Source organism: Idiotropiscis lumnitzeri, chromosome 12, assembly GCF_059441095.1.
Source record: "Idiotropiscis lumnitzeri isolate Australia: NSW breed Sydney's pygmy pipehorse chromosome 12, RoL_Ilum_1.0, whole genome shotgun sequence".
Lineage (NCBI taxonomy): Eukaryota > Metazoa > Chordata > Actinopteri > Syngnathiformes > Syngnathidae > Idiotropiscis > Idiotropiscis lumnitzeri.
The window spans coordinates 2,661,584-2,688,875 of record NC_142402.1 but is presented as its reverse complement, the minus strand read 5'-3'; the positions used below and the strand labels follow the sequence as shown (position 1 = coordinate 2,688,875).

Genomic DNA, 27,292 nt, shown 5'->3' with positions numbered 1-27,292 from the left:
TGTGAAGTCACGTGTGATCATGCGAGTGGTAGCCTCTCACTCAAAGACTGGATACTTGACTGGTGGTGGAAGAGAATCTATATGCCTGAGGGGTGCTAGGTTCACATTATTTGAGCATCCAATGCACAATACGACCAAAAAGGTAAAATGCCAGTTTTAAATCTTTTCTGACAAAGATAATAAATATTTTGGGATTCTAAATATCCTGTAGGATTCCCACAAGATGGGCGTCAACTTTATTGTTAATCATGGGATTGGGATGGTACAGTTCATGGGAGAAGACAGGAGCAGGATTATTCAGTAGGGGGAAAAAAACTCATCCAGATTTGCAGCCATTTTTAAATGCAGATGACCTCTAAAGTGGGAGCGGTACAGAGATCTGATCAGGATCAGGATGGGACTGGGAGTCGTTTTCACCGGGAGCGGGATGCGGCAGGATTTTATTTCTGGGGGAGTGAAAATCCACTCCCGTGTCAACTTCAAGTGCACACCTTAGAGCTACTGGCAATCAGTTCCTTCCAGTCTTAAGCTCTTCGCCATCAGGTAACACCAGGAAGATGCCAGTTTGTTCCTCCAGTTCCTTTGTTGGAGCAGATTGCTGTCTTGCGTCCTGTCTCGCTCCAGGTGTTTCATTCTGTTCCGTTCTCACATACCATACAGAGTGGACGAATAAAGCACTTGCTTACTTCACTTTTATTAGCTTCATATCCATCCAGTACAGTACGTTGTTCTGGTTCCGTAAAAACGTCACTTTCTCTCGCCCGTCCTCTCACGCCAATCCGTCCCCTTAGCAACATCCACTTTAACTAACAATACTATTGTTACACCAGGCTTTGATATTTAATTTATTAAAACCACCATACTTTTTTTTTCACTTTTTTAAAATGTTGGAGATTCTGGATATAGTTGGATGCGCATGGCCCGCCACCTCAAATGGGCCCCCTCTCTGGACTTTACCCGCTCATCACATTCACATTCCAGTTTTTTGACGAGTGAAATGTTCTGTGTATTACAGATATTCATAAAAATATATTAAAGCATTACATTGATCACTTAGTAGACTCTTTCTAGGACAATAAGATGTTTGTTTTTTTTCCTAAACCTTTGATTAAGGTCATCCAAACAAATTCAATGTTTTTTTTCTTTTAGGTTTGTTTCATGAACCATTTTTATTTCTTTACGTTTAAGTGTTCTTTCAGTTTTCTGTTAATGTCGTCAACGTACATTTTAGGAATTTTTGTAAGTTACTTTTGTGTTCTCTGCTTTGCTTTTGAATGTTAACTGCTGTGTTTTAATTGCTTGTAGGTGTTGTCTCTGCTTGTGTGAAACACATTGAGTTGCCTTGTGTACTGTAGATTGCAGTTACTGAAAAAAAACCTCAAACCTGTAAACCAGTGCTTCTCAATTATTTTCTGTTACGCCCCCCTAGCAAGAAGAAAACAATTCGCCGCCCCCCACCACTCACTCTCCGCTGCAACTATAAATAATAGCATTTCCGTTGCAAAACAACCAACACCATAGAGTTAATACACACTGTGCACAATGGGCAATGAGAGCGCCCTGCCACCTACTGGAGTGGATGTGCAATTACACTTTATTGTAGTACGGTGGAATAAAAGCATGTTCCCCAGGGTCAAACGCACCCCCCTCAGCAACGCACCGCGTCCCCTCAGGGAGGCCCGCCCGACTATTTGAGAAGCATTGTTGTAAAGTGACAGCATGGGAGGAAATCAATCCAACAATGTCTTTCTTTGCATAATTTATTTGCTAATAGCAGCAAAGCAGCAATAACCATTTGTTTGAAACTAATCCTCTGAAATTCTCTGTGACCTAATTAATGCAGGCAGGAGAAGTTCCCCTTTAACCTCTCCTTGATTCCCATGCACAGTATAAATGGTGTTTTCATATTCACAAAGCATGTAATAAACAGTCAAGGGTGGGTTTGTGGGCCTCCTTTATTTTCCTCAACAAGCAAAAATAGTGTTTGTTCAATTTTCGGATTTAGTTGTTTACTAGGCTTCACTTGAACATAGGTTTGCTATTCAATCGATTTGGATGTATTGACCAAAAAAAAAATTTATATATAATAACTGGAGCATAAATCAGTCTACTTAATTTGTCAAGTGATCCCACGCTACATAACTCAACTGTTATTCTATCACAACAAAAATTGTCTTGGGTTTCTTCGCTACAGAATTCAACCGTTATTCTATCACAACAAAAATTGTCTTGGCTATCTTCACATGCATTTTCCATTATCCAGTTACTATAAATGATTTGACAAAGTTCAGTTTTTGGCAAAATTTGTTGGTTTGGAAATATATTGTATTTATTGTATCAATTGATTGTTCTTGAATCTTGAAACAAGAAAATTAAACCTAACAACTAATTTTGACAATTAATCAGCAAATCACTACATTATATGTCAGCAAATTAAAATATTACTCGATCAGACTGCATGGCAAAAGGCCACTGTTATTGCAAAAGTTCTAAAAAAAAAACAACAACATGATAATCCAAGCTGAAGTTGCTATCAAAAGCACTGTATTAGCTACTGCCACATTTCCTGGCTCTGTAATGACTCTCAACAGTCCCACAGTATGTATTTACCCTCTGCCTTGTCTCTCGGCACAAGCAATAAATGTGTTTCAGGAAAAAAAAATCAAAATAGCCAATATCAAAGGTGAATGTTAGGAGATGACGGATTAAATGTTAATAGTGAGTTTAATATTCTGGTGCGGTTTGCAAGACTGAGGATTGTGAGGAATATTAGGATCTATATGGAAACTTTCCAGAAGAATTCTTCCACACAGTTATGAACTGAAGATTGTCATATACAAAATATGTCTCAATAATATATTCAATGAATTAATAAAATGTTCATCTGAAGTGGCTCTGCTTTTGTAACATAACTGTTTACTGATAAAGTGTTTGCTTTAGAAGTTGATTACAGGAGCAGTGAGTCTAGCAGAAGAAAGGTTTTTGGACACCAACCTGTTTTTTGTTTGTTTTCATTTAAAAGAATATATTTGCCCTTCTGCAACACTAATATGGATTTTAAATACGACATTAAAAATATGATGAAATCCTTCAATTAAGACGATTCACTAAAATACAGCATATACTAGGGCTGCACGATATTGGAAAAAAATGACATTGCGATTTTTGGGGATGCTGCGATGTACATTGCGATATTGAAACTAGAAAAAATTTCACCAGATGACTCAAATAGCTGTGTTTGAGAAGACTTTGTTTTGTTTATTAAACAGCTCTGGGATGGCCACTTGATAGAAATACGTGCGCCACGGCATTTTAGACCTTTTGTCGAGCATGCGGATCATTTTTTTTAAACCTCTCTTTCGTGACGGCGTTTAGTTGCTTGCACGGTGTCTTTCGCCGCGTGAAAAGTTATTACATACGTTATTTGTCGATACTGTTTGGACTTCTTATCATAAGGTGTTATAATAAAGGCATCTGTCATTGTTTTTTGAGTAGATAGATACTAATGAGTGAGTTTTTTGGTGTGTTGTATATTCCTTTTTATGGCCGAAATAACTCCATATTTCGGATGTTGACATTCTTTTGGGGACTAAATCTACTGCCACTTCTGCTGCCGTCTCCTACTCCTGTTTTCAGGGCAGACAGTGCAGTGGCTGTGAGAGTGGAGGAGGAGGGGTGGGGGGGGATGGGGGGGGGCGGTGGCGTTGACTAATTAGCAGGGGGCGTGAGCAAGACGGTCTGTGTAGTCTCAACAATGTACAGTGAACCCTCGGTTATCGCGGTTAATGGGGACCGAGACCACCCGCGAAAACTGAAAATCCGCAAAGTAGCGGCGCACCTTCAAAAATGCTTAAAAAATATATATATATACATATATATATATATATATATATATATGTATATATATATATATATACGGGTAGAGAGAGAGAGAGTGAAATTCATGTTATAACAAAAAAAAAAATTATTATTATTAAAACTTATTATTTTTTTATTCCCCAGCCATTATTTTTGTATTTATTCAATTACTTCTTTTTGTATTTATTTAATTACTTCGACTTTTACCTGCTGGTACGCCGTTCGGTGTGCCCTGTGAAATGAAAGGTGGCATTCTTCATTTATTTATTTATTCATTCATAACTGACAGCCTCGTGCCCGGGCGGAAGAGGTGCTCCTCTCCGGCTTAATTGTCACGCACGCCGGACCTGCTCCCCCGAAGCATGTCTCCGTTGGGTTGAACTCGGTTTTAATTTCGCCCCGCCCGTGCCCGGGGAAGGTGCTCCTATTCGGCTTAACTGTGACATACGCCCGCCTTCCTCCCCCGGAGCTTCCATTCGGTTAAACTTAGGGGCCGCTTGGCACCGCCCGTGCCCGGGGAAGGTGCTCCTCTCCGGCTTAATTGTCACGCACGCCAGACCTGCTCCCCCGAAGCGTGTCTCCGTTCGATTGAACTCGGTTTTAATTTCGCCCCGCCCGTGCCCGGGGAAGGTGCTCCTATTCGGCGTAACTGTCACGCAAGCCGGCCGGCCTCCTCCGGAGCTCTCGTACGGTCCGAACCACGCGAAACGTCGCCCCGGATCGTGCCCGGGGGAACGTGCTCTTCTTCGTCCACTCTCCTCTTCGCCCACGCTCTTCTTCGGCGCACGCCGGCCGTCTAACCGCTCCAGCGCCCCGTTGTGCCGCTCGGCGAAACTACAATGCCCCCGAATATTTTTTAGACCCGCGAAGCACTGAACCCGCGAAAGGTGAACTGCGAAGTAGCGAGGGTTCACTGTATAGCATAGTGTAAGCGTGCTGCTTTTATGAAACAAACCAAAAGTTTCTGTGTTCTAAAAAAAAAAAAAGAAACATCACACATCCTAAGATGCAAATGCGAAAGCGCACATTGCAATCGCGATGTTCAAACCGCATGTCGTGCATGCCTAGCATATACCATTTAGGAATTGCACTAATTTTATGTAGTACAGTCTTCTAAAACCGGCTCACCTAATAGACAATAAATGAAATGTTAAGGGGGTGCCACAAATATCCAATAAATGATAATACCAAAATAAGTGCCCCATCCAAGCCTCCTGGTTTTCCCCATTATTTCTGGGTGCATAATTTGTGCCCCAGCAATATCGATGATTTTTAAGCAAAAAATCTTTCTGTCGGTTTACCCAGTAGCCAATACTGTAACTCATTTTCAGGATTTTGGAAAACGCTCATGTACTTTACCAGATTCTGAGTTTTGCTCCTTTGTGGGGTATGCCGTCTTCAATATTCCTCCAATATGCACTATGCAGTTCAAACCATGCAGGACATGGCCAAAATTCCCCCTCCTTGTTCTGTTTCCTGACTTGCATTTAGACTGTTCTTTAAGCATTTGGGCACAGGCCATTTAGGTGTACCAGTACACACCGGACAGTACAATGTTGCATTATATATTGTTTCTATTGCCAAAGGTGGTGGTTTTCATTAACTTGTGCTAAATGAGCAATCATTTTAGTTATATGATAGCACATTGTGTGTACATGTGCCTGTGCACGAGTGAGCAAGGACTTTTCTGACTGGATTGTTTCTAGTCGCTCTGGATATTTTTATTTTACAAGGTGGCAGTTATCATGACTAACCTCTATGAGGAGCAACCCCATTAATTAGAGGACACGTACATTGTGTGCGCGTGTGCCTGTGCGGGAACTGAACGTGCAGTTGACTTTTTTGACTAGATTATTTCTAGTTGTATTTCCTTTTGTTCCGTAAAGTGGCATTAATACCTGACAAGGACAGATCAAGTTAAATAAATTGTGTGCTTTGATATCTCTTTTGTGTTCGCAAATATGTGCCAACGTATAACCAAAAGCGTATCTTCGTTTGTTTATTAGAACATTTCGAGTCATGTATATATCAGAATCAGAATCAGAAATAAAAAATCCCTTTATTGTCATTGTACTCAAGTGTGCAACGAGATTAGAGAGCTCCCCTCTCCCGTGCAATACAACAATAATTCGATTAAATATATAAATTAGATAAATGAGAGAATAAATAGTGAGATGGAAAATAATACGAAATAGGATATATAAAATTCTACTGTTTTATGTTGTAAAGCTGTAAAATGGATGTTTTCATGAATAAGAGATTGTATTCATTATTTAATGTATCCATGTGCCATCATTTGAAGTGTGCAGCAGCAAATTTTTCATTGCATTTACAGTATGGAAATTCTGGTGGGTGCCTGTTACTGTATGTGTTGTTTTGCTTTCCTTTTGTAGGAACACAAACTGGCAATTGGAACTGTTCATACTTGATGAAGAAAAGCCCCAACTCATGATGCTGCAACCACTATGTTACAGCCTACTGTAAATTTGGTGTTCAGTGTTTGCAGCACACACACCTTTAAGTATAATGGCCAGAAAGCCTTGGTTTCAGCTGACCATGACATATTTTCCTATATACGTTGGAAGATTTCAAGTGTGTTTTTGTAAAATACAGCAAATCTTGGATGATATTCTTTTAAAGATAAGTCTTCTGTCTTGCCTCCCTACCACATAGCCCAGACATGAGAAGGAAACATCTCGCCATTGTCATCAGAAATAGCCATAATTGCCATAAATGTAAGTAGCTCATTCAGTGTTGCTGTTGCCCTATTGGGAGCCTCCCTGACCAGATTTCCCACCTTTTGATAAATTTTGGAAGGAAGTTCAGTCCTTGTTATTGTTACTTTGTACCACATTTTCTCCACTTGATGACTACTGTCTTTACTGTGTTCCACGGTATATTTAATGCTTGGAGCTTTTGTACCTTTCTCCTGACTGATACCTTTAAACATGGCTTAATTAGGACAAAACTACTCAGGCTAGTGCTGTCCTAACTAAATAGTTTGTTGCATAAACTGATGAAGTCAAAACGTCAGTTTACCGCAGTGTTTTTTGTTTGTTTTATTTTTTTGCGTTTGTTTTGTGTTTTCTTCCTCTTTGTTGCTGTGATTGCAGAATTTCTCACTTGCATCTGTGTGTTGTTATTTTCCTTTTTTTTCGTTCCTGTGTTTGCAGCGTCTGGCTATGTGCAGCATTTATATATATATATATATATATATATATATATATACACCATGTATTTTGGTATCTGCAGTTGTGTGAAAGCAAAATGACTACTGCATCCTGGCTCTTCAGGTTACAGATCCCTCTGGTGTACTGCAACACCATATTGAGGCTCCCTCCAGTAATATTAATGATAAAAACTAAAGTGACAAAGAAAGACCAAATAAAGAAATTGTTATGACACTGAGAGGCAATGGACACTATGCACGGCAGCTCATTATGTATTTCCAGTGGTAAGATTCTGATGTGTACAAGCTTCCGTTTTACGTTTATTCCAAGCTACCTGGAGGTCATATGGTGGGAAAATAACCTCATTCTTTAAAATTATGTCAATGTGGGTTTTTGTAATAGTTCTATTCAATAGCTGCGAGCCGGTGCTTTTCAAGGTGGAAATGTCATCCGAAGTTGTGACTAATTAAAATTAAGGAATAGCTCATCCAGCCAACTCTGTAGTGTGCTGGCCATTATGTTCAGGCTTTTTTTTTAACATGTTCACCAGTGAACCAGTACTACAATGGCAGTGAACCAGTACTACAATGGAGATGGCGGGACAATTTAACTATTGCAACATCGAATCCATGAAAATAGTCTGCTTGTTTTTCTCTGTGATTCTCCTTGCTCAGCTCCCTGGCGGGTCATGAAGCCGTGTGCTCTCTCACCCTGGCGAAAGCAAGGTGATGAAGTCATCCGCTCCGCCACAAAGCTTTGTGAGAACATTTATCCTTATCCTGCAGTTACTATTATATGTTTGTCAGTATTATTATTATTATCTGGCATACGACCAACACTTTCTCATCAAGCTGTATAGGGTGGGGGGGCACTGAGGGGGCATACAATACAATACAATACAACTTATTTACGGCCAGTTGTTCGCCATTCTCTATCCTCCCAATGACGTTGTTTATTTACGCCTTGGAACATCACTACATCAGAATTTCTCACATCCAGTGTTTCCTTTTTTTGCCTTCTTTAAAATTTATATAAAATAATTTACCTGCTTTGTTAGCCGATGCTTGTCGCAAACGTTCTTATTACACACAAACATTCAGCAAACATATCTTGAGTCACTGTCAATCTTTGCATAAAATGAAACTACGGTATGCCAATTGAAACAAATATAGATCAGCAAATATGATCAATCTGTGCATGTCCAAAAAACAGTGCGACCAAATCCTGTGTTGGTGACACCAACTAGAAAAGTTAGTGTGCAGTTGCAAACTCTTCATTTTAGATTAGATTACTGTCATGCACTTAATATCGGAGTCAGCCAGTCATATCTCAAGTGCCTCCAACTTGTCATGACCCGTGTCGGGCATGTCAGGGTTTAGTTATTATTTTCACGCTCCCATGTCTCTGTTGTTGTTTTCTCAGCTGAGTGGGGGCGTTTTCCTCCAGCGCTCGTTCCCGCCCTGTCTCGTCCGGCTGATGAGACGCACCCACCAGCCACACACCGATTTCCCGTTATCCTCACACCTGACTCTCATTTGGACTGTTGATTGCTGGACTATTTAAACACCACGTGCCGACTGCTTGGTGTTTGTCCCGATTGCTCGTTCTCGTTCACGTTCATGTTGTTGTCGCTGTCTCTGTTCCCGGACACGTTTAGGTTAAGTCACGTTCTGTTCTCCGTTGATATTTCGCACCCTGCTACGTTTTGTTTGTCTGAGTCCCTTGTTTGCTTTTCAGTTATTTTGTCAATAAATTCTCCTTCCAAGCTACCCTCTTTGGCTTCTCTGCATTTTTGGATCCTCCTCCGCCTCGCCTACCGGCGCACCCTGACAGAATGCACCGACAAAAGAAAGGCCCAGCGAGAAGCTCACGGCGGCGTCATTAACGCCGCCGCTCGGCCTGCCGACCAACCCCGTACCCATCGCGTAGGATCAGTTTTTTGCACCTCGTCGGTTTCTCCCCCTTCGTCTCGTGTTAATGGTAAGGATTACCCACCTGTCGTACCTCCTCACCTCATCATCGACTCCGATAACGAAGAAGATTTTGAGCACCATGCCTTTTCACCCCCTCACACTTCGATTGAGTCCGATTATGAATATGATTTTGAGCACCATGCCCCTCACGTTTTGGTCGACTCGGATCACGAGGACGACTTCGAATACGTCTACAACCTTTTAGACGCTCAGCGCAACCCGGAATCAGTTAGGACCAATCACCTTCCTCCCCCCGAACAATTCCTGACACCTTTTTCCTTTGAGTTTTTTGAGTCCACCTCCTACTCTACCACGCGCGCTTCATGCCCCAAATCACGAAAGTCACGGCCACTTCGTTCACCTCGTCCATCGTCGGTTTCTGCACCTGGTCACGTTCCCCTGGCATTCCGTAGTCCACACTCACCAGCACCCGTAGTCTCGGTCCCTCGTGTCTCTCGTTGCCTTGAATCCCTATGGCGGCAGGCTGATAGGGATCAGGTCCCTCGTCTCGGTTGCGCCCGGCCCACCTGCTGCGCCCGGCCTGCCGCAGCCTCCACGTCAGCTGCAGCAACCCATGCCGCCTCCAAGTCAGCTGCAGAAACCCATGCCTCCTCCACGTCAGCTGCAGCAACCCATGCCGCCTCCACGTCAGCTGCACAGACCATGCCGCCTCCACGTCAACTGCAGCAACCCACGCCGCCTCCACGTCAGCTGCAGAAACCCACGCCGCCTCCACGTCAGCTGCAGCAACCCATGCCGCCTCCACGTCAGCTGCAGAAACCCATGCCGCCTCCACGTCAGCTACAGCCTCCAGTGCCGGTCCCTCATCAGCTGCAGCCTCCAGAGTCCCACTCCGGCTCACCGCCAGCTGTTGAGCCCAGACCCGGCTCCTCGCCAGCTGCTGAGCCCCGTCCAGGCTCCTCGTCAGCTGCTGAGCCCCGTCCCGGCTCCTCGCCAGCTGCTGAGCCCCGTCCCGGCTCCTTGCCAGCTGCTGAGCCCCGTCCCGGCTCCTCGCCAGCTGCTGAGCCCTGTTCCGGCTCCTCGCCAGTTGCAGAGCCCCGTTCTGGCTCCTCGCCGGCTGCTGAGACCCGTTCCGGCTCCTCGCCGGCTGCTGAGCCCCGTTCCGGCTCCTCGTCGGCTGCTGAGCCCCGTTCCGGCTCCTCGCCGGCTGCTGAGCCCCGTTCCGGCTCCTCGCCGGCTGCTGAGCCCCGTTCCGGCTCCCCGCCGGCTGCTGAGCCCCGTTCCGGCTCCTCGCCGGCAGCTGAGTCCCGTTCCGGGTCCCCGCCAGCTGCTGAGCCCCGTTCCGGCTCCTCGCCAGCTGCTGAGCCCCGCTCCGGCTCCTCGCCAGCTGCTGAGCCCCGTTCCGGCGCCTCGCCAGCGCTTCAAGTCCCTGTTCCGGCGGAGCACGCCCTGCGTCCGTCCCAAGTCCACGTTTCAGCGGAGCACGTCTTGCGTCCGCCCCAAGTTCACGTTCCAGCGGAGCACGTCTTGCGTCCGCCCCAAGTCCACGTTCCAGTGGAGCACGTCTTGCGTCCGCCCCAAGTCTATGTTCCGGCGGAGCACGCTCTGCGTCCGCCCCAAGCCCATGTTCCGGCGGAGCACGTCCTGCGTCCGCCTCAAGCTCATGTCCCGGCGGAGCACGTCCTGCGTCCGCCTCAAGCTCATGTCCCAGCGGAGCACGTCCTGCGTCCGCCTCAAGCTCATGTTCCAGCGGAGCAGGTCTTGCGTCCGCCCCAAGTTCACGTTCCAGCGGAGCACGTCTTGCGTCCGCCCCAAGTCCACGTTCCAGTGGAGCACGTCTTGCGTCCGCCCCAAGTCCACGTTCCGGCGGAGCACGCTCTGCGTCCGCCCCAAGCCCATGTTCCGGCGGAGCACGTCCCGCGTCCGCCTCAAGCTCATGTCCCGGCGGAGCACGTCCTGCGTCCGCCTCAAGCTCATGTCCCAGCGGAGCACGTCCTGCGTCCGCCTCAAGCTCATGTTCCAGCGGAGCACGTCCTGCGTCCGCCTCAAGCTCATGTCCCAGCGGAGCATGTCCTGCGTCCGCCTCAAGCTCATGTTCCAGCGGAGCACGTCCCGCGTCCGCCCCAAGTCCATGTTCCGGTGGAGCACGTCCCGCGTCCGCCCCAAGTCCATGTTCCGGCGGAGCGCGTCCCGCGGCCTCGCCAAGTCACTGCCTCGTCGGCGGCCGACGACCCACCGCTGCGTCTCGTCCCTGTCTCGGCGGCGGACGACGACCCGCCGCCGCTCCAAGTCACTGCCTCGGCGGCGCTCGACGACCCGCCGCCGCTTCTCGTCTCTGCCTCGGCGGTGGACGACGACACGCCGCCGCCTCTCGCCTCTGCCTCGGCGGCGCCCGACGACCCGCTGTCGCTCCCGGTTCCTGCCTCGGCGGTGGACGACGACCCGCCGCCGCTCCAGGTTCCTGCCTCGGCGGTGGACGACGACACGCCGCCGCTTCTCGTCTCTGCCTCGGCCGCGCCCGACGACCCGCTGCCGCTTCTCGTCTCTGCCTCGGCGGCGTTCGACGACCCGCCGTTGCTCCCGGTTCCTGCCTCGGCGGTGGACGACGACCCGCCGCCGCTCCAGGTTCCTGCCGCGGCGATGGACGATGATCCGCCGCCGCGTCTCGCCTCTGCATCAACGGCAGTCGACGACCCACCGCCGCCTCTCGTTTCCGCCTCGGCGGCGCCCGACAAACCGTCGTCGCTCCAGGTTCCTGCCTTGGTGGTGGCCGACGACCCGCCGCCGCTCCAGGTTCCTGCCTCAACGGCGGTCGACGACCTACCGTCGCGTCTCGTTCCTGCCTCGGCGGCGCCCGACGATCCGCAGCCGCTCCAAGTTCCGGTCTCGGCTGCGCCCAGTCCGTTGATGCTTCACGTTCCGGTCTCGGCTGCGCCTGGCCCGTCGCCACTCCAAGTTCCGGCCTCGGCTGCGCCCAGTCCGTTGCTGCTCCAAGATCCTGTCGTGGCTGCGCCCGGCCCGCCGCCGCCCCAAGTTCCTGTCTCGGCTGTCATGACCCGTGTCGGGCATGTCAGGGTTTTGTTATTATTTTCACGCTCCCATGTCTTTGTTGTTGTTTTCTCAGCTGAGTGGGGGCGTTTTCCTCCAGCGCTCGTTCCCTTTCCCCTTCCAAGCTACCCTCTTCGGCTTCTCTGCATTTTCGGGTCCTCCTCCGCCTCGCCTACCGGCGCACCCTGACACAACTGGTCCAAAATGCTGCTGCTCGCCTTTTGACTGGAGCTCGGAAGAGGGAGCACATAACCCCAATCTTGGCTTCTCTTCACTGGCTCCCAGTGCACTTTAGAGTTAATCTTAAAATACTCATGCTTGTCTTTAAATGGCCTCGCCCCAGTGTACCTCTCTGAGCTCCTCCACCCCTACGCGCCTGCCTGCTGCTACTCTGCGCTCCCTTACCAGTGGCCCAAACCCCAACGCTGTAAAAAAAAAAAACATCATTGTATGGGAAAAATATTAATTACCATCTCTAACCATATCCATATATCCTACAGTTAGAATTAATTACTAATCTAAATTCTAACATTGCATCAATACATTTACTGTGCCTCTCACATTCACCTTCTACCCCTGCACCACACACACGCACGCATACACTCATGCGCGCAGTCCAACATAGCCATGCACGTACGTTCACACATATGTGCCAACAACTGCAGTCTCTAAAATGAATAATGAATGAATAAATCTTAATCATTATTATTAATTAACACAAAACATGAATCTATAAGCTGCAGGAGGGAGTTCAATTCTCTTCGAGTTGTCTGACAGAAGCTGTTTTTCAGTCTGTTGGTTTGAATCAGTATTGCTCAATATATCTTTCAGGAGGTAGGAGTGAGTGGAGGGGCTGAGAAGGGTGGATGTGGGGCTTCATTATGTGATATCTCCTTTGGCAGGGTGACCTGTATATTTTTCCTGGAAGGGGATGGAGAGTTTTTTTTTTTTTATCTGCTCTGCCTACTGCTTAGGAGTTTTTCATCCGTAATGTGATTATTGCACGTTGGGATACTCTTTATTGAGCAACCAAAGATGCACTAGAGCAGCTTTGCAGAGTTTGCTTGTTAAGCACAGGCACAGGATTGTTTTTTGACCAGAGTAGTAGATAGATACTTGAAACTGGACCCCCACCCTTTATTCTCTGAGGCAGAAGCTCTCCTGATGTTGTTTATATAACGCTCTTCTGTCTCATATGTGTTGAGAATGATCTTATTTTGAGCACACCTTTCAGCTTGTATCTTTTTGAGCGGCAACAGTTGACGAATGTTTGCGCACGGCTGAATCTGTCGCAAACGGTTGCTAAGACATTTGCTAAGACAAGGCACACCCCACAGTTTTAACGGTCACAAACTGCAACGGAATTTTGAACATGTTCAAAAAGTTGTTGCAGCAACAAACTGTTCACGACCGTTAAAACTGTTGGCGAATACTTGGCAATCCTCTGCCACCTTGATCAAACCGTGACGAGTAATTTACAAACAATAGTTAATTGAGAAGCAAATCAAAGAAAACAAAAGCAGCATACACAAACTATTAATATAACATACACTGACAACATTAAAACACATTGACAGAAAATGTGAAAACATTTAAAAGTTAAGTAAAGAAATAAGAGTAAGTTTCTAAAATAACTACAAGAATTTTTTTTTCTTAAAAGTTTAGTCCTTAAAGCTGCACTCTGCAGGAAGTTGCCACAAACTTTCTTTACAAGAGACATCGCAACACACCATTGGCTTTCCCTCTACTTAAAGATAAGCAGTGATGACATTGTCATTTAGAATGCGCATTGTGCACACAAAGAAATTAGTATGCAATTTAATTTTTCTGCCACAGGTCTAAGTAGCGATTAGAAACTCAAAATCCTGCGGAGAATGGCTTTAATCAAAGGTATGGGTGAAAAGGAACACGTAACAACTAAAATTGCAGCTTCACCATGTTTGCTTTGAAATCTGGGCTTCACTAACTGCCTCAGGTCGGCAGATCTCAGCGCCTCAATCAGCATTTCTTTAATGTATTCAGGACCCAAGCCATTCAGCAATTTATAGACCATAACCAGAATTTTAACATCGATTCTACACCTGATTGGGAGCCAGTGTGAACCCCTAAGGACTGGACAAATGTGATCTTATCTCTTTGTTTTGGCCAGAACCTGAGCTTCAGCGTTCTGAATGAGCTGCACCTGTTTGATGTCCTATAAAGGGTAAGAAGACACTGACAATAATCACATCTACTGGATATAAAAGTATTGATTAGTTTCACCTGCTCAGCTTGGAGTAAGCAATCCTGTGTTTGCAAACTTAATGATCAGAGATGGGTACTTTATGCTATTTTGCTGGTCCGTCCTCTGTCCGTGACAAGGGAACCCTTCCATCATTACACTTTCATCCTTATTCATAAAAATAATCGCCCACTGTCCCATCCATCTTCGTCCTCTTAAAGTGCTTCAATCCTTTTAGCAAGCCACTCTTTAGTTGCTGACACGAATGTAATATGTCCCTCCTCACTTGCCACACAGTGATGCAACACGACATGCAAAACAATGTAGGAAACTAAACGTGCCTAATGTGCAAAAACTGTGATCAATAATCACCAACATTTATTTGATGTCTGTACTTATGCTCATATAAACTTCTGAAAATATGACAATGATCACCCAAACCTAAAATATTGCGGCAATATCATTAGAGATTAATGTGGCCATAAGTAGAGATGTGCGCATAAACCAAAGAGGATTTGGTCAAGGTTTTATCCAAAGTTTGTATTTTTCTTTTAACAGCCAACGTTCATTAAACCGACAACCTCATGATGGGCCGATGTACCACTGTCCTCTTGAGGGCGACGTTTAGCTGCATGACACAGCTGTATATGCCAAACAATGACTCATACCAACAGATCAAGCATGTAGCTTCCATTTGTGACGAAACTTATTACATTTTTTGGAATTTTATAATTATCTTATTGAGCTAGACTGCCGAGAAATATGCTGAACACTTTCAAGCATTTATAAGCACTTCACTCACAATTCAACCACTTTTCAAACCTTGAAAACCCAATAATAAAATCCAAGCACTTTCAAAGGTTTCAAGCACCTGTACAAACCCTGTTGCTGACATAGAGGAGCGACGGACGTGACTGAGGACAGGATAGGATGCGATAGACACGCCCGGAGTAGGTACTGTAATTGTGCAGCAAATGAACTCGCAGCTTGCCATCATGCCGGGAAGTTTGACGAAAGAACTTCAACTGTTTGACATCGGTGTCAATAGTGCATTCAAAGAGAAGTTGCGAGCGTTTTGCGACTTATGGCAAACAGCTTTACTAAGACTGATAGGCACCTCCTGGTGAGTTACGCCACAATTTATGAATGGATTGTGGTTGCCTGGGCTAACTTTTAGCCATGTTAGCCGCTAATGTGTCGCACTGTTCGAGCTTTCGCAAAAGAGGAGGCGGCAACGAGACTGACTGATACTGACGACAGGGAACTTGTCCAGTTAAATACAACCAAATTCAGTTTTGCTCCCGTTACCTTTTTAAAAACATACGCAAGCATGCATGCTTGTGCACATTTTAGCGTAGATGTATGTTTCCAGCTGGTGTATGTTTTACCATGCTTGTACCCAATAATACAGTGAGCCATATCTATGTGTTAAATAGCACCCGTAACTGAGACCGCGCCTTTTAATACGGTGCACCTTATGGTCATGAAAATAGGGTAGGCACAAGCTTTGCACATAGTTCATGTGTTGTCGCTATCCTCAACTCTGAAGTAGTCAAGGGCAAGCTCACTGCAGTTGTATTTGGCTTCTTCAACTGATAAACCTAACTCTCGGTCCAGTGAACTGACAGCTGTGAAACACAGACACACATTGCTATCTTATTTAGCTGGGGCTTTCATTCAATCCCATTTCTGAAGCAAACAGTTTTGGCTGGCACTTACTCTTCTGAGTGAGGGCACACGCTCCACACACTTGTCCTAAATGCCGCTACTTGACTTCTCTACCACAGCCCACCTGCCAGTGTTCACCACATACGCTGGTAATGGTGCACGCCGCCTATTATAAAAGAAGAAAAAAAAGGACTCCACCTCTTCTTTGCAGTGCGAAACATCAGTCAAATTAAACATATGGTCCAGTGAAAACCCAATTAAAGCCGGACATTTTCATAAATTTATATAACTCTCCCAGATGCCAGAATAGGGTATAAAAAAGAGGACATGTCCGAGCAAAACAAAACAAAGCTCATAAACATGCTGGTTGATTGCTCCTTCTCGTTTTCTTTTAAGTGTCACATAGGACAGTTTATTGTGCAATGGGGTCCATTTATTACGTTACATGAGGTTTGAAATGGTGAGAACTGTCATGACATAGTGAGAGTTAAATGATGAACAGCGCACTGTACCTTCTTTGGTATAGAGAGTAATCTCCACCTTTCTCTCCTCAGCTCCCAGGAGAGCTTTAGCCATCTGGGCCACTGCTGGTCTTTTGGTAAGGGGTCCATACAAGAAACTACAGGTGCAGGCTTTTTGCATGACCTCAGCCCGGGTGTATCCACACAGCCCACAGAAGGCATCATTACAGAAGATGATGGCACAGTTCTCCACCTGGGCATTGGCAATGATGAATTTCCGGTCTGTGGGGGAAGGAGTACAAATGAAGGTAAAAAATGAACATTTATACGCTAAAAAAAAAAGAAAAATGAAAATGCACCAATGCAGCAGTACCTAAAATTTGGTTTATAACTGTCCACTGGAAACATACATTAGGGTGTTTCTCAGGAAAACAAGGACCAGCCAGATGCTCAAAAGCTGACCTCCTTCGGAGTAAATATTTTGTATCCCTTTGTAATCACCAGATTTCACTGCTTACAATATTCCACATATAATGCCGAGATAAACAACCTTACTGAGATGAGTGTGAATGTATTTTGAGCGATGTAAAATAGCCATAGCAACCACTGCCTCTTCATGACATGCCAAAACACCCATGTAGTTAAGATCCCTTTACCATAAAAATGTATCAGTTTTATAAACATTTAATATAAAATATAGAGACAGAAAAATGCTCCAGCACGCGATTCGATTTTTAAAAATAGGAAAATTAAGAAATTGCTCAGGAAGAAAGGAGGAAAGGAAGGGAAAAAAATATATCTGCCACCACAGATAGTACTATGTTGTTTATGTATTGAGTTTATTTATGTTGATGTTGTATGGTATTTGAGGGTCATGCCAACGTGCTAATTCAGTTTAATTAAAATGACATATTTACTCAGACTAATGATAAAACACTATTTAATTAACATTCACAAAAACATGCAGGGCTACCGTTAGGTCTTAAAAAGCATTTATTTTAGGAAGCCTTGAAAAAGTATTGAATTTCAATATCTAGCTCTTTTTATGCCGTATGTAACTTCTCTGTGTCATATTTCTCCTCCAAAGTGTCATTTGTCGTGTTGATTAAGTAACGTAGAATAATTAAAACGGTACAAAGAAGTCAAAAGTTGGTTAGGACAATGGCCTCACAGTGCAGAGGTCGTGGGTTCGATTCTGGCTCCGGCCTTTGGCGTTTAAATGTTCTCCCTGTGTCTGCGTGGGTTTCCTCCGGGTACTCCGGTTTCCTCCCACATTCCAAAAACATGCATGGCAGGTTGATTGGACACTCTAAATTGCCCCTAGGTATGAGTGTGAGTGTGGATGGTTGTTCGTCTCTGTGTGCCCTGCGATAGGCTGGCAACCAGTTCAGGGCCCCACCTACTGCCCAAAGATGTCATGATCCGCGTCGGGCATGACAGGGTTTTTTGTTATTGTCTTTGTGTGCATGCGGTTTTGTTATTGTTTTGCTTGCTTTCGGGGCGTTTCCCCCTCAGCACTCGTCCTCACCAGTCACGCACCTGCTCATCGTTACCCATCACACACCTGATCCCCATCTGCTCCCCTGATTGCCGGACTATTTAAGCTTCCCATGCCATCAACCCAGTGTCGGATCATTTTCCCGTGTAGCTCCATTATGCTCCCTACGGACTGTCACGATCGCGCTCCGATCTTGTTCATGTGTTTAATCTTGCCTTCGCTCTCGTTCACGTCCCTCGTTATTTTGTTCCGGTTTTTGTTCTCGTCCTCAATCCAGTTTTGTCACGTTTAGGTTGTCTTTGATTTTTGCACCCTGCCACGCTTGTTTGCCCTCGTTGAATTCATTTAATAAATTCCCTTAAGTCCTCCTAATCCTTGCTTCCTCGCATTTTGGGTCCACCTCCTCGCCGACCGGCGATACCCGGACAAAAGATAGATGGGATAGGCTTCAGCACCCCCTGCGACCCTTATGAGCAGAAGCGGTACAGATAACGGATAGATAAATACAATAAAAGATAAAGTAGAAATTGTCAGGCTCGCCTGCTGCGCCCCCCACCCAGACGTGCCTCAAGTTCAGCTAGGTTTATCAATCTTGCAGTTCAACACCAATGACTTTCCTTTTCCAACTGTTAGACATCTTAACACATCTACTCCACAAAGACCATGCAGTACATTCAAGCGAAACTGGGGTAACTACATTATAACGAGCAATTGTAGTATAAAAATTAGAACATTAACAACACGAACATCCTAATGGGTATATTAGACCCCAACTACAAGACACTGCGTTGAGTGGGAAGCATAAGTAAGGCCATCCATGTCAAAACTATGACGAACACATACTCGTAATTACCTACGGAATTACTAGATGTCCTCCTGTTAAAAAAAAAAAAAAAAAAAAAAATCTTGGTTGACTGCCGTGTCAACTTTCCACCAATAGAGGGAGGTAACACACTGTGATATGTATGTATGTATGTATGTGTGTATATATATATATATATATATATATATATATATATATATATATATATATATATATATATATATATACATACATATGCGCACTGGTGTTATGTTACTATATTTAAAATTAAACAGCAATTTAATATATAATTCAGAAGTAGTTTACCTTATACTGCTTCAGATTTAGGGCTGCACAATATATCGAAAAAAATATTGATATCGCAATAATGGCCTTTGAAATATACATATCACAGAGACATGCAAACATTTTCTTTTCGAATTGTGTGCTTTTATCTGCATTTGACCTGCCAGATGCAAACTTAAATGCGCATCGCCGCTCAATAGTTCAACATTATCACGGGGAATAACAATTAGGTCGCCTTAGACCCTTGTAAGGAGAAGCGGCTCAGATAATGAATGGATGGATGTTGTATTGCAATACAAAACAATACAATTTTATTTATATAGTGCGTTTCATAACGGCTCGAGCAATAACAAACCGCTTTCCATTTAGTGTCATACAGGGCTGCGTCCGTGATGTGGTCTCTTAATAATAATAATAATAATACATTTTATAACAACAAGTTCCATTGTGGTGGGTTAAACTTGAAGATATCAATTGGAGTAGAGAATGATTGTAGACCTTTGAATTCTGTCACGGAAATAAATGTAAAGATATTTATTTCAAAATCTTACACAAAAATTATCCTGGTAATGATAACAATGTGATTTAATATGCTCCTTTTGCAAATATGATCCAAAACCACAATTCATTTATTTTTTCACTGTCCTGTTACATTTATGTTTGGAGTGATATAAAGGACTTTATTTTTACGAAAACAAGTAAAACGTATTACTGTCAAACTCAACAATATCAGATTTGGTTTTGAATCTGAAAATGTATCACCTAGGTGCATTATAATTTCTTATTTTACTTTGGGGAAAATTCCAAATTCATGGGGCAAAATTTAATAATTTGTTGCCACTTCTTCCTTTTTTTTTTAGCTGAAAGCTCAATGTACTAGTCCTCGTGAAAAATAATAACAATAATATTGTCACGCTTATCTGAAACGTTTGCTGTAATCTCTTGATCAAAAAGACAATGTTTAAGTGTTGACTCTTTTGTAATGGTCTATATTTTGCATTGTATTGCACTGACATTATGTTGGCTCATATGCAAAACTTTGACTAAACCATACATACATACATAATACATACATGCATGCATGCATACATACATACATACATACATACATACATATCATACATAAATTAAAAATATATAGAAACATACAAGACGTCTTTTCTACTTACTCTGTCCCTCGAACTTTCGGATGATGGTGTCCAAGAAAGTATTTTGGGGCGCCATATGGCCCCTTCTCACCGGCATTGTTTCAACTTCTTCGTTGTCACTGGGAGAAATCCAAACTGTACGAAATAGTTCACATGTAATTATAAGTTTAAAAAATCAGAAGATATACAGTAGGTGACGTAGGTAATGTAGGAGATGATCTGTTAGGCGCTTCAGCGTTTCTTTCTTGACTTGTTCAACTTCCCATCTAACCAGCACAGGCGCGCCCAAATCTGAATCCGTTCTGTTGAGTGGTCCTCTCCTCAGGTAGAGTGTTGAAGCGTTAGACATCGTCCTCCGTGAGAGGGATTGGCTTGAGCCGCGATACGTCTGTTTGTCCGCCCTATTGAATGTGGCAGATTTGCACGAAAACAATTTCTTTGAACTTTATTAAGCGAACACCTAAAAGGCGGATGGTGAAAATCTTGTCTTGAAGATGTTAATGCCTCTAAATCACGCTATTATACGAATACAAGTGCGCGCGCGGACGCACGAGCCCGCAAAGGTTTTGGTGAAACGGACTAGCTCAAAAAAAAAAAAAGTTCTTTTGCTAAACGTTTACTTCCACAAAAGCTCATTGATCATCACATTAACATACTTTATAGAACTATTCCCCTTCCAATAGAGTAAATGTATAATAATCTGATTGAAATGACAACCGGAGTTTCTGGTGCACAAGACAATATATTTAAGAACTAGATGGGCACCAAAAACAGCATACAGTATGTCACTTTTAATCCAGGTTTACTCCTCTTACGTTTTCCATGTAAGCAAGTCAATGTATGTATTTTTGTTATAATATAATCACTGAAATAGTAGTATAGTAGTATTAGTAGTATTTGCGTCTTAATAAGCAGATAGTGAAACCTAGAAGTGACGTGTGGGTTTTCCGAACAAAGAGCACTGTTACTGTAACTAATTTGGATGAATCAATTTGTTATTGTGTGATTGATGTAACTGTAACTGCTTACTACAATCATCAGTCAAACAAGTCTGACATATGTCTTAAGACATATGTAAATCTCAATCGTTTAGTTTGGGAAACCAGCGATGAAACTACGTAGCATCAAAGTAGTAGCCCACTCCCAGGTAACTTAAATAGGAAAAGCGTATTTCTTTAGAGAATTGTGGTGGAAGTAATTCCCATTTGTAAACTGACATTAAAAGAGCCAAATATGATAAAAGTCAGCGTTCAAACTAACACAAATGAGATGTAGTTCGGAGAAAGACTTAAGACACATCTCTCTAAGTCGCACATGATTGAGGTATCTGCTCTAATCGACTCCTCATTTCCACATGGCGGTGACTTTCACATACAATTTACAACTCAAGTATGGGCGAGAAACTAGAATCTGAATCTGAATATAATCGATTTGAATGTAAATTGCTTAACTTGAATATTTGAATTGAAAACTGAATATTTGAATTGAAAAATGAATTATTGAATTTAAAACTAAATTATTGAATTACATAAATTGCATAGTTTAATTTGAAACTGATTTTTTCCATCTACAATTTATGTAATTCAATAATTCAGTTTTCAAATCAATAATTCAGTTTTCAATTCAAATATTCAAGTTAAGCAATTCACATTCAAATCGATATTCAGATTCAGTTTGTAGTGGCACAAATATCAGGCCACAGGGGTGCCTCTAGGATGAGCAATGGATTCCAGATACATAGATCTCCTCGTCAGCCAATCAGCCCCTTCGTTTTGAAGGTCGTAAACTACGTCATGAGTCTTGCCAGCCGCCATCCACAACCATGTGTTACTTTGATTGTGCTTTTGCAGGACCGAAAGAGACCTCTGGATGGCACCAAGCGTCGGACACCTGCAAGGCTGGTTGCTGATTTGTTCACCCCAAATTTCTCTGGCGTAGCTTATATTTTATATACAGTGAAACCCCGGTTATCGCGGTTAATGGGGACCGAGACCACCCGCGAAAACTGAAAATCCGCGAAGTAGCGGCGCCCCTTAAAAAATGCTTAAAAAAACCTATACAGGTATACAGTATACCCCCTGTATACAGTACACCATATAGAATACGGGTAGAGAGAGAGAGAGAGAGTGAAATTCATGTTATAACAAAAAAAACCAAATTATTATTAAAACTTATTATTTTTTTATTCCCCAGCCATTATTTTTGTATTTATTCAATTACTTCTTTTTGTATTTATTTAATTACTTCGACTTTTACCTGCTGGTACGCCGTCCGGTGTGCCCTGTGAAATGAAAGGTGGCATTCTTCATTTATTTATTTATTCATTCATAACTGACAGCCTCGCGCTCCGCTCGTGCCCGGGCGGAAGAGGTGCTCCTCTTCGCCTTAATTGTCACGCACGCCGGACCTGCTCCCCCGAAGCGTGTTTCCGTTCGGTTGAACTCGGTTTCATTTCGCCCCGCTCGTTCCCCGGGCGGAAGGTGCTCCTCTTCGGCGTAATTGCCACGCACGCCGGCCGGCCTCCTCCGGAGCTCTCGTACGGTCCCGAACGGAGCGAAATGTCGCCCCGCTCGTGCCCGGGCGGAAGGTGCTCCTCTTCGGCTTAACTGCCACGCACGCCGGCCGGAGCTTTGGTACGGTCCGAACCGCGCGAAACGTCGCCCCCGATCGTGCCCGGGGGAACGTGCTCTTCTTCGTCCACTCTCCTCTTCGCCCACGCTCTTCTTCGGCGCACGCCGGCCGTCTAACCGCTCCAGCGCCTCGTCGTGCCGCTCGGCGAAACTACAATGCCCCCGCGGAGCGGAGCGAATGGAGAGCCCCGATCGTGCCCGGAGAAAAAAGTTTTTAATTTTTTAATATTTTTTAGACCCGCGAAGCACTGAACCTGCGAAAGGTGAACCGCGAAGTAGCGGGGTTTCACTGTATATATATATATATATATATATATATATATATATATATATATATATATATATATATATATGTATATATGTATAGGGCCCCCCTCTGGACATAGGCCTGGAATGGGGCTTGTCGGCGAGCGCCTGGTGGCCGGGCCTGCACCCATGGGGGAGGCAACGTGGGTCCCCCTTCGCATGGGCTCACCACCTATGGGAGTGGCAAAGGGGTTCGGTGCGTTGTGAGCCGGGCAGCGGCAAGAGGCAGAGACCTTGGCACTCCAATCCCCGGCTACAGAAACTAGCTCTTATATACATAGCTTATATTCCGTGGCGGCTGGCAATACTAATAAAAAACTTTCCGGCCTTAAAAACGAAGGTGCTGTTGGCTGATATTTGTGCCAGATTGGCCGAAGATCTATGTATCTGGAATTCATTGATCATCCTAGAGGCACCGCTGTGGCCTGATATTTGTGCCACTAGAAACTGAATTTGAATATTGATTTGAATGTGAATTGCTTAACTTGAATATTTGAATTAAAATCTGAATGATTGAATTGCCATATTTTCGCGACCATAAGGCGCACCTTAAAGTCTCAAATTTCCCCCAAAACAAACGAGGCTCATGCACCTATTCTATAGACTGAACAACTCTCTCGGTCGTTGAGCCTGTCCCTTTGGGGCATTGCAGAGTGCATGTTAGCACACCCTGCTAGCCAAAGTCTGAGACATCTATGCTACAAATTGAGTGTGACGAATACTTTATGTGAGTATGTTTTTTTTCGGTGATGGTGCAAGAGAAAGCTGGACTCAAGGGCAGCTATCCACAATGTCGTAGTCTGTCTTATCATTCATGTTATTGCAAGCAAGAAACATCACAGGTTTAGACAACAGACTGCAAAAAAAAAAAACACCACTCACATCTCTCTAACCTGATAAGATTCCAGAATGCCTCAGTGTAATAATCTCCCAGTATGCCTCAGTACGTTTTTTTTGTTATTTTTATTTCTTTTGGTGATAGGAATGGCATGAGAGATGCATGTTTTGTGTTAATTTTATTTCTTTGTTTCATTATTTGCTTGTATGCTGTTCAGAGATAGTTATGGATTTGATTTGAAACCATGACTCTAAGGAGTGTGATGACCAGTGACATCCCTCCCCTGCCATAGTTAATTAGATGTGTTGCCATGACATCTCTGATCGGTCTGAGCTGAAGTGCTGCTATTTACAGCCATCAGCCTGCGCGAGCTAAGTATCAAATACAGAAATAGCACCCTCAACTGGTGCTGCGCCTTTTGGCCGCAAAAATATGGTACATAAATTGTAGATGGAAAAATTCAGATTCAAGTTAAATAATTATGCAATTTATGTAATTCAATAATTCAGTTTTAAATTTAATAATTGATTTTTCAATTCAAATATTCATTTTTCAATTCAAACATTCGTTATGTAATTCACATACAAATCGATGATATTCAGATTCAGTTTCTAGTGGCACAAATATCAGCCCATACTCAAGGCGTAATTTATGTGTCAGAGCGCCATGAGCCCAAGTAACCACAAGCATTTAATTAAACATGATTAATATTTATTTAGTTAATCATCTCTTGTATTGTTTTGTATGATACTTCCTTAAGGCTTTTCTATTTTTCTATGACCTTTTGCTGTCTTATGTTCGCTTATGTTAGCTAAATTGCACTATGCCAATATGTATATATTGTACTTTGAAATTCTATAATAAGAAAAAATGACAAAATAAACATGGGGCAACACGGTGTCCCGACTGGTTAACATGATGGTCTCACAGTGAGAGACAGCAGCGTTCGTGGGTTTGAGCAGCGGTCCGGCCTTCCTGTGTGGAGTTTGCATGCTCTCCCCGTGCCTGCGTGGGTTTCCTCCGGGTACTCCGGTTTCCTCCCACGTTCCAAAAGCATGCATGGCAGGTTGATTGAACACTCTAAATTGCCCCTAGGTATGAGTGAGAGCGCGGATAGTTGTTCGTCTCTGTGTGCCCCACGATTGGCTGGCAACCAGTTCAAGGTGTCTACTGCCCGAAGATAGCTGGGATAGGCTCCAGCACCCCCGTGACTCTAGTGAGGAGAAGCGGTACAGATAATGGATGAATGGATGGATAAATAAACATTGTGATCAGCGGTACAGAGAATGAATGAATGACACTTTCTGACACTAGTGACCATCATTGTCTGTAGCCGAACTGCATTTTCTTCACTTCGGTATTGACTTGGTTGTTTTCAACATTGTAATTCTAATTACAAGTCTCTCCCTCTCTCTCTCCATCTCCATATTTTAATCGCAGGACTTAACCAAGTTTAAAAATAGAGCAAGTAAAAACAGATATTGAACACTTCACAGAGTCCCAGAGTGCCCTCTAACGGATGAATCAAGTTAGTACAGGTGTACACTTTATGAGTTTCATTGACCCAATAAAACCTGTGTAGCACAACATTACAGGACACCTTTCCTAAATATTTGAGTAAATATTTGCCAGATAAGCTTTTAAGTCTCTGTCTGCCTCTGATCTCACATCTCCTCCCTTTGCCTGTAGGGGTTTTCTCCAGGAACTCCAGCTTCCTACCTCATTCCAAAAGCATTATGTGAGGTTAACAAAGATACATTTTCAAAGATGTGAATGTGAGTTTGAATAGTTGTTAATCTATAGGCCGAGTTTCCCTGTGATTGACTGGCGATCAGTCTTGGGTGTACCCTGCCACGTTAGCTGGGATAGGTCCCAAATAACTTGTAACCCTGAACAGGACAAGGTTATATTTATATAATTTGATGCATGTATTACCAACATGTGTGTGTTGCAGATGTGTCACCAATGACGATATGGTATAAATCAGCATTTCTTTTTATTTTTTCTGACAAAGTAAAACAAGACAGATTCTAACCAACACACAAAGGTAGTAATTGTTGAGTACAAAGCACAATTAATTGCATACACATCGTCAAATGTGGCCTTTAGAAACTCTTTAACAATTTTTTGACACCATGTTGGCCCTTGAAATGGGAATTTCTGTGATCTCTAGGTTTCACATGTATTGTGGCTTGACAATAAATGCATACAATACCTTAGTAACATTGTCTACAGTATATATTAGGTCCTTAATTGAAATAGTCAATAAGATAAACTTTCCTATTACTGTACAAATATAGAACATTCTTCAAAAATAATAAAATTGTTTCTGTATTCATAAAATTCATTTATTCAAAGTAATTGTCATGCCCTATCACCTTCAATGTCGCTTCATTTATGCAAGGAAGGATCAGGGCACATTTCATTGCTACGACTACTTCTGCATATGGATTATTTAAACAATGATGACCTAGCTCTAAGAAACGTTGTAACAGTATATTTGACAAGGAAACTGATTATTTAAGTAGTAATTCTGTAAATTGTAAACAGTAACTTTATCACCTGAACTGTAGTATAACAGCATTTGTCTTCAGAGGAGGAGCAGACTACCATCGAGGGACAGTGGACAGTTAAACCTGAATAAGAATCCTTTGTTTCCACTGTAATCCTTTTATAATACTTAACAAAAGACAGTAGACACAGTAAGATTGCATGCACTGCTGTGAGTTGGTGCATGATTAAACGGATAACATTTGATTTGAACATTCATATTATTACAGACTGTGCACGAGATTAAAGCCAGTTAAAAAAAACTGTGTTGTTTATATCCAGCTCTTGTGAAATGCACTATAAAGATAAAGTTGTATTGCATTGTATCTTAAATTGAACATATCTGATGATTTCAAGGGCCTTGCAATGTGATTCCACTTTTAACTGGCTCAGAGTCAGAAACAGAATACCTGTATTGTTTATGTGAAATGTGTCTGTATCACTTGTCCAATAAGGCTCATCGTGGTCCAGTGAGAAGTGAAAATGCATTGCCCATCATTGAAAAGTCGTTTTTTTCCCCCACAGTTCCCACACAAATGTTTGGATTCAACATGACCGGGAGGACTTTCCTAGAATCCTGTGCAACTCTGGTGACATGAGGAAAGGTTTTTCGGGGCTACCATCATTTCTCTCCAAGTCATCACCTAATTAGTTAATGAAAAGGAAAGGGGGGCGAATAGAGGAAAGATGAAAATAGGCAACAAAGGCATCGAGGAAGAGAGGGGAAAACAAGTTTGGACAAACATCAACATTAACAACATTAAGCATGTTTCAATGTGATTGTAGTGGTTCTAGCAAGAATGTTTAATATTGCAATGTGTGGCAACTGTCTTTTTAATTGAGGAGATTGTATG

At 43.4% G+C, this 27,292-nt stretch overlaps 1 protein-coding gene across 5 annotated transcripts in view; it reads right to left on the bottom strand.

Moving 5' to 3' along the window:
* LOC148325173 (voltage-gated inwardly rectifying potassium channel KCNH6-like) overlaps positions 1–20,506 on the bottom strand; it is an 84,939-nt gene extending 64,433 nt beyond the window's left edge. For 4 of the 5 annotated variants that reach the window (XM_088311870.1, XM_088311872.1, XM_088311871.1 and 1 more), the window contains exons 1-2: positions 20,136–20,506; positions 16,412–16,642 (exon numbers count right to left, since the gene is read on the bottom strand). In XM_088311870.1, the coding sequence (XP_088167996.1) occupies positions 16,412–16,642; positions 20,136–20,211 (307 nt within the window). In that variant the 5' untranslated portion in view covers positions 20,212–20,506. Of the gene's footprint in view, positions 1–15,950; positions 16,066–16,411; positions 16,643–20,135 lie in introns of those variants that run through there. The other variant, XM_088311874.1, reaches the window with a different exon arrangement.
* Between the last annotated feature and the right edge of the window lie 6,786 nt (positions 20,507–27,292).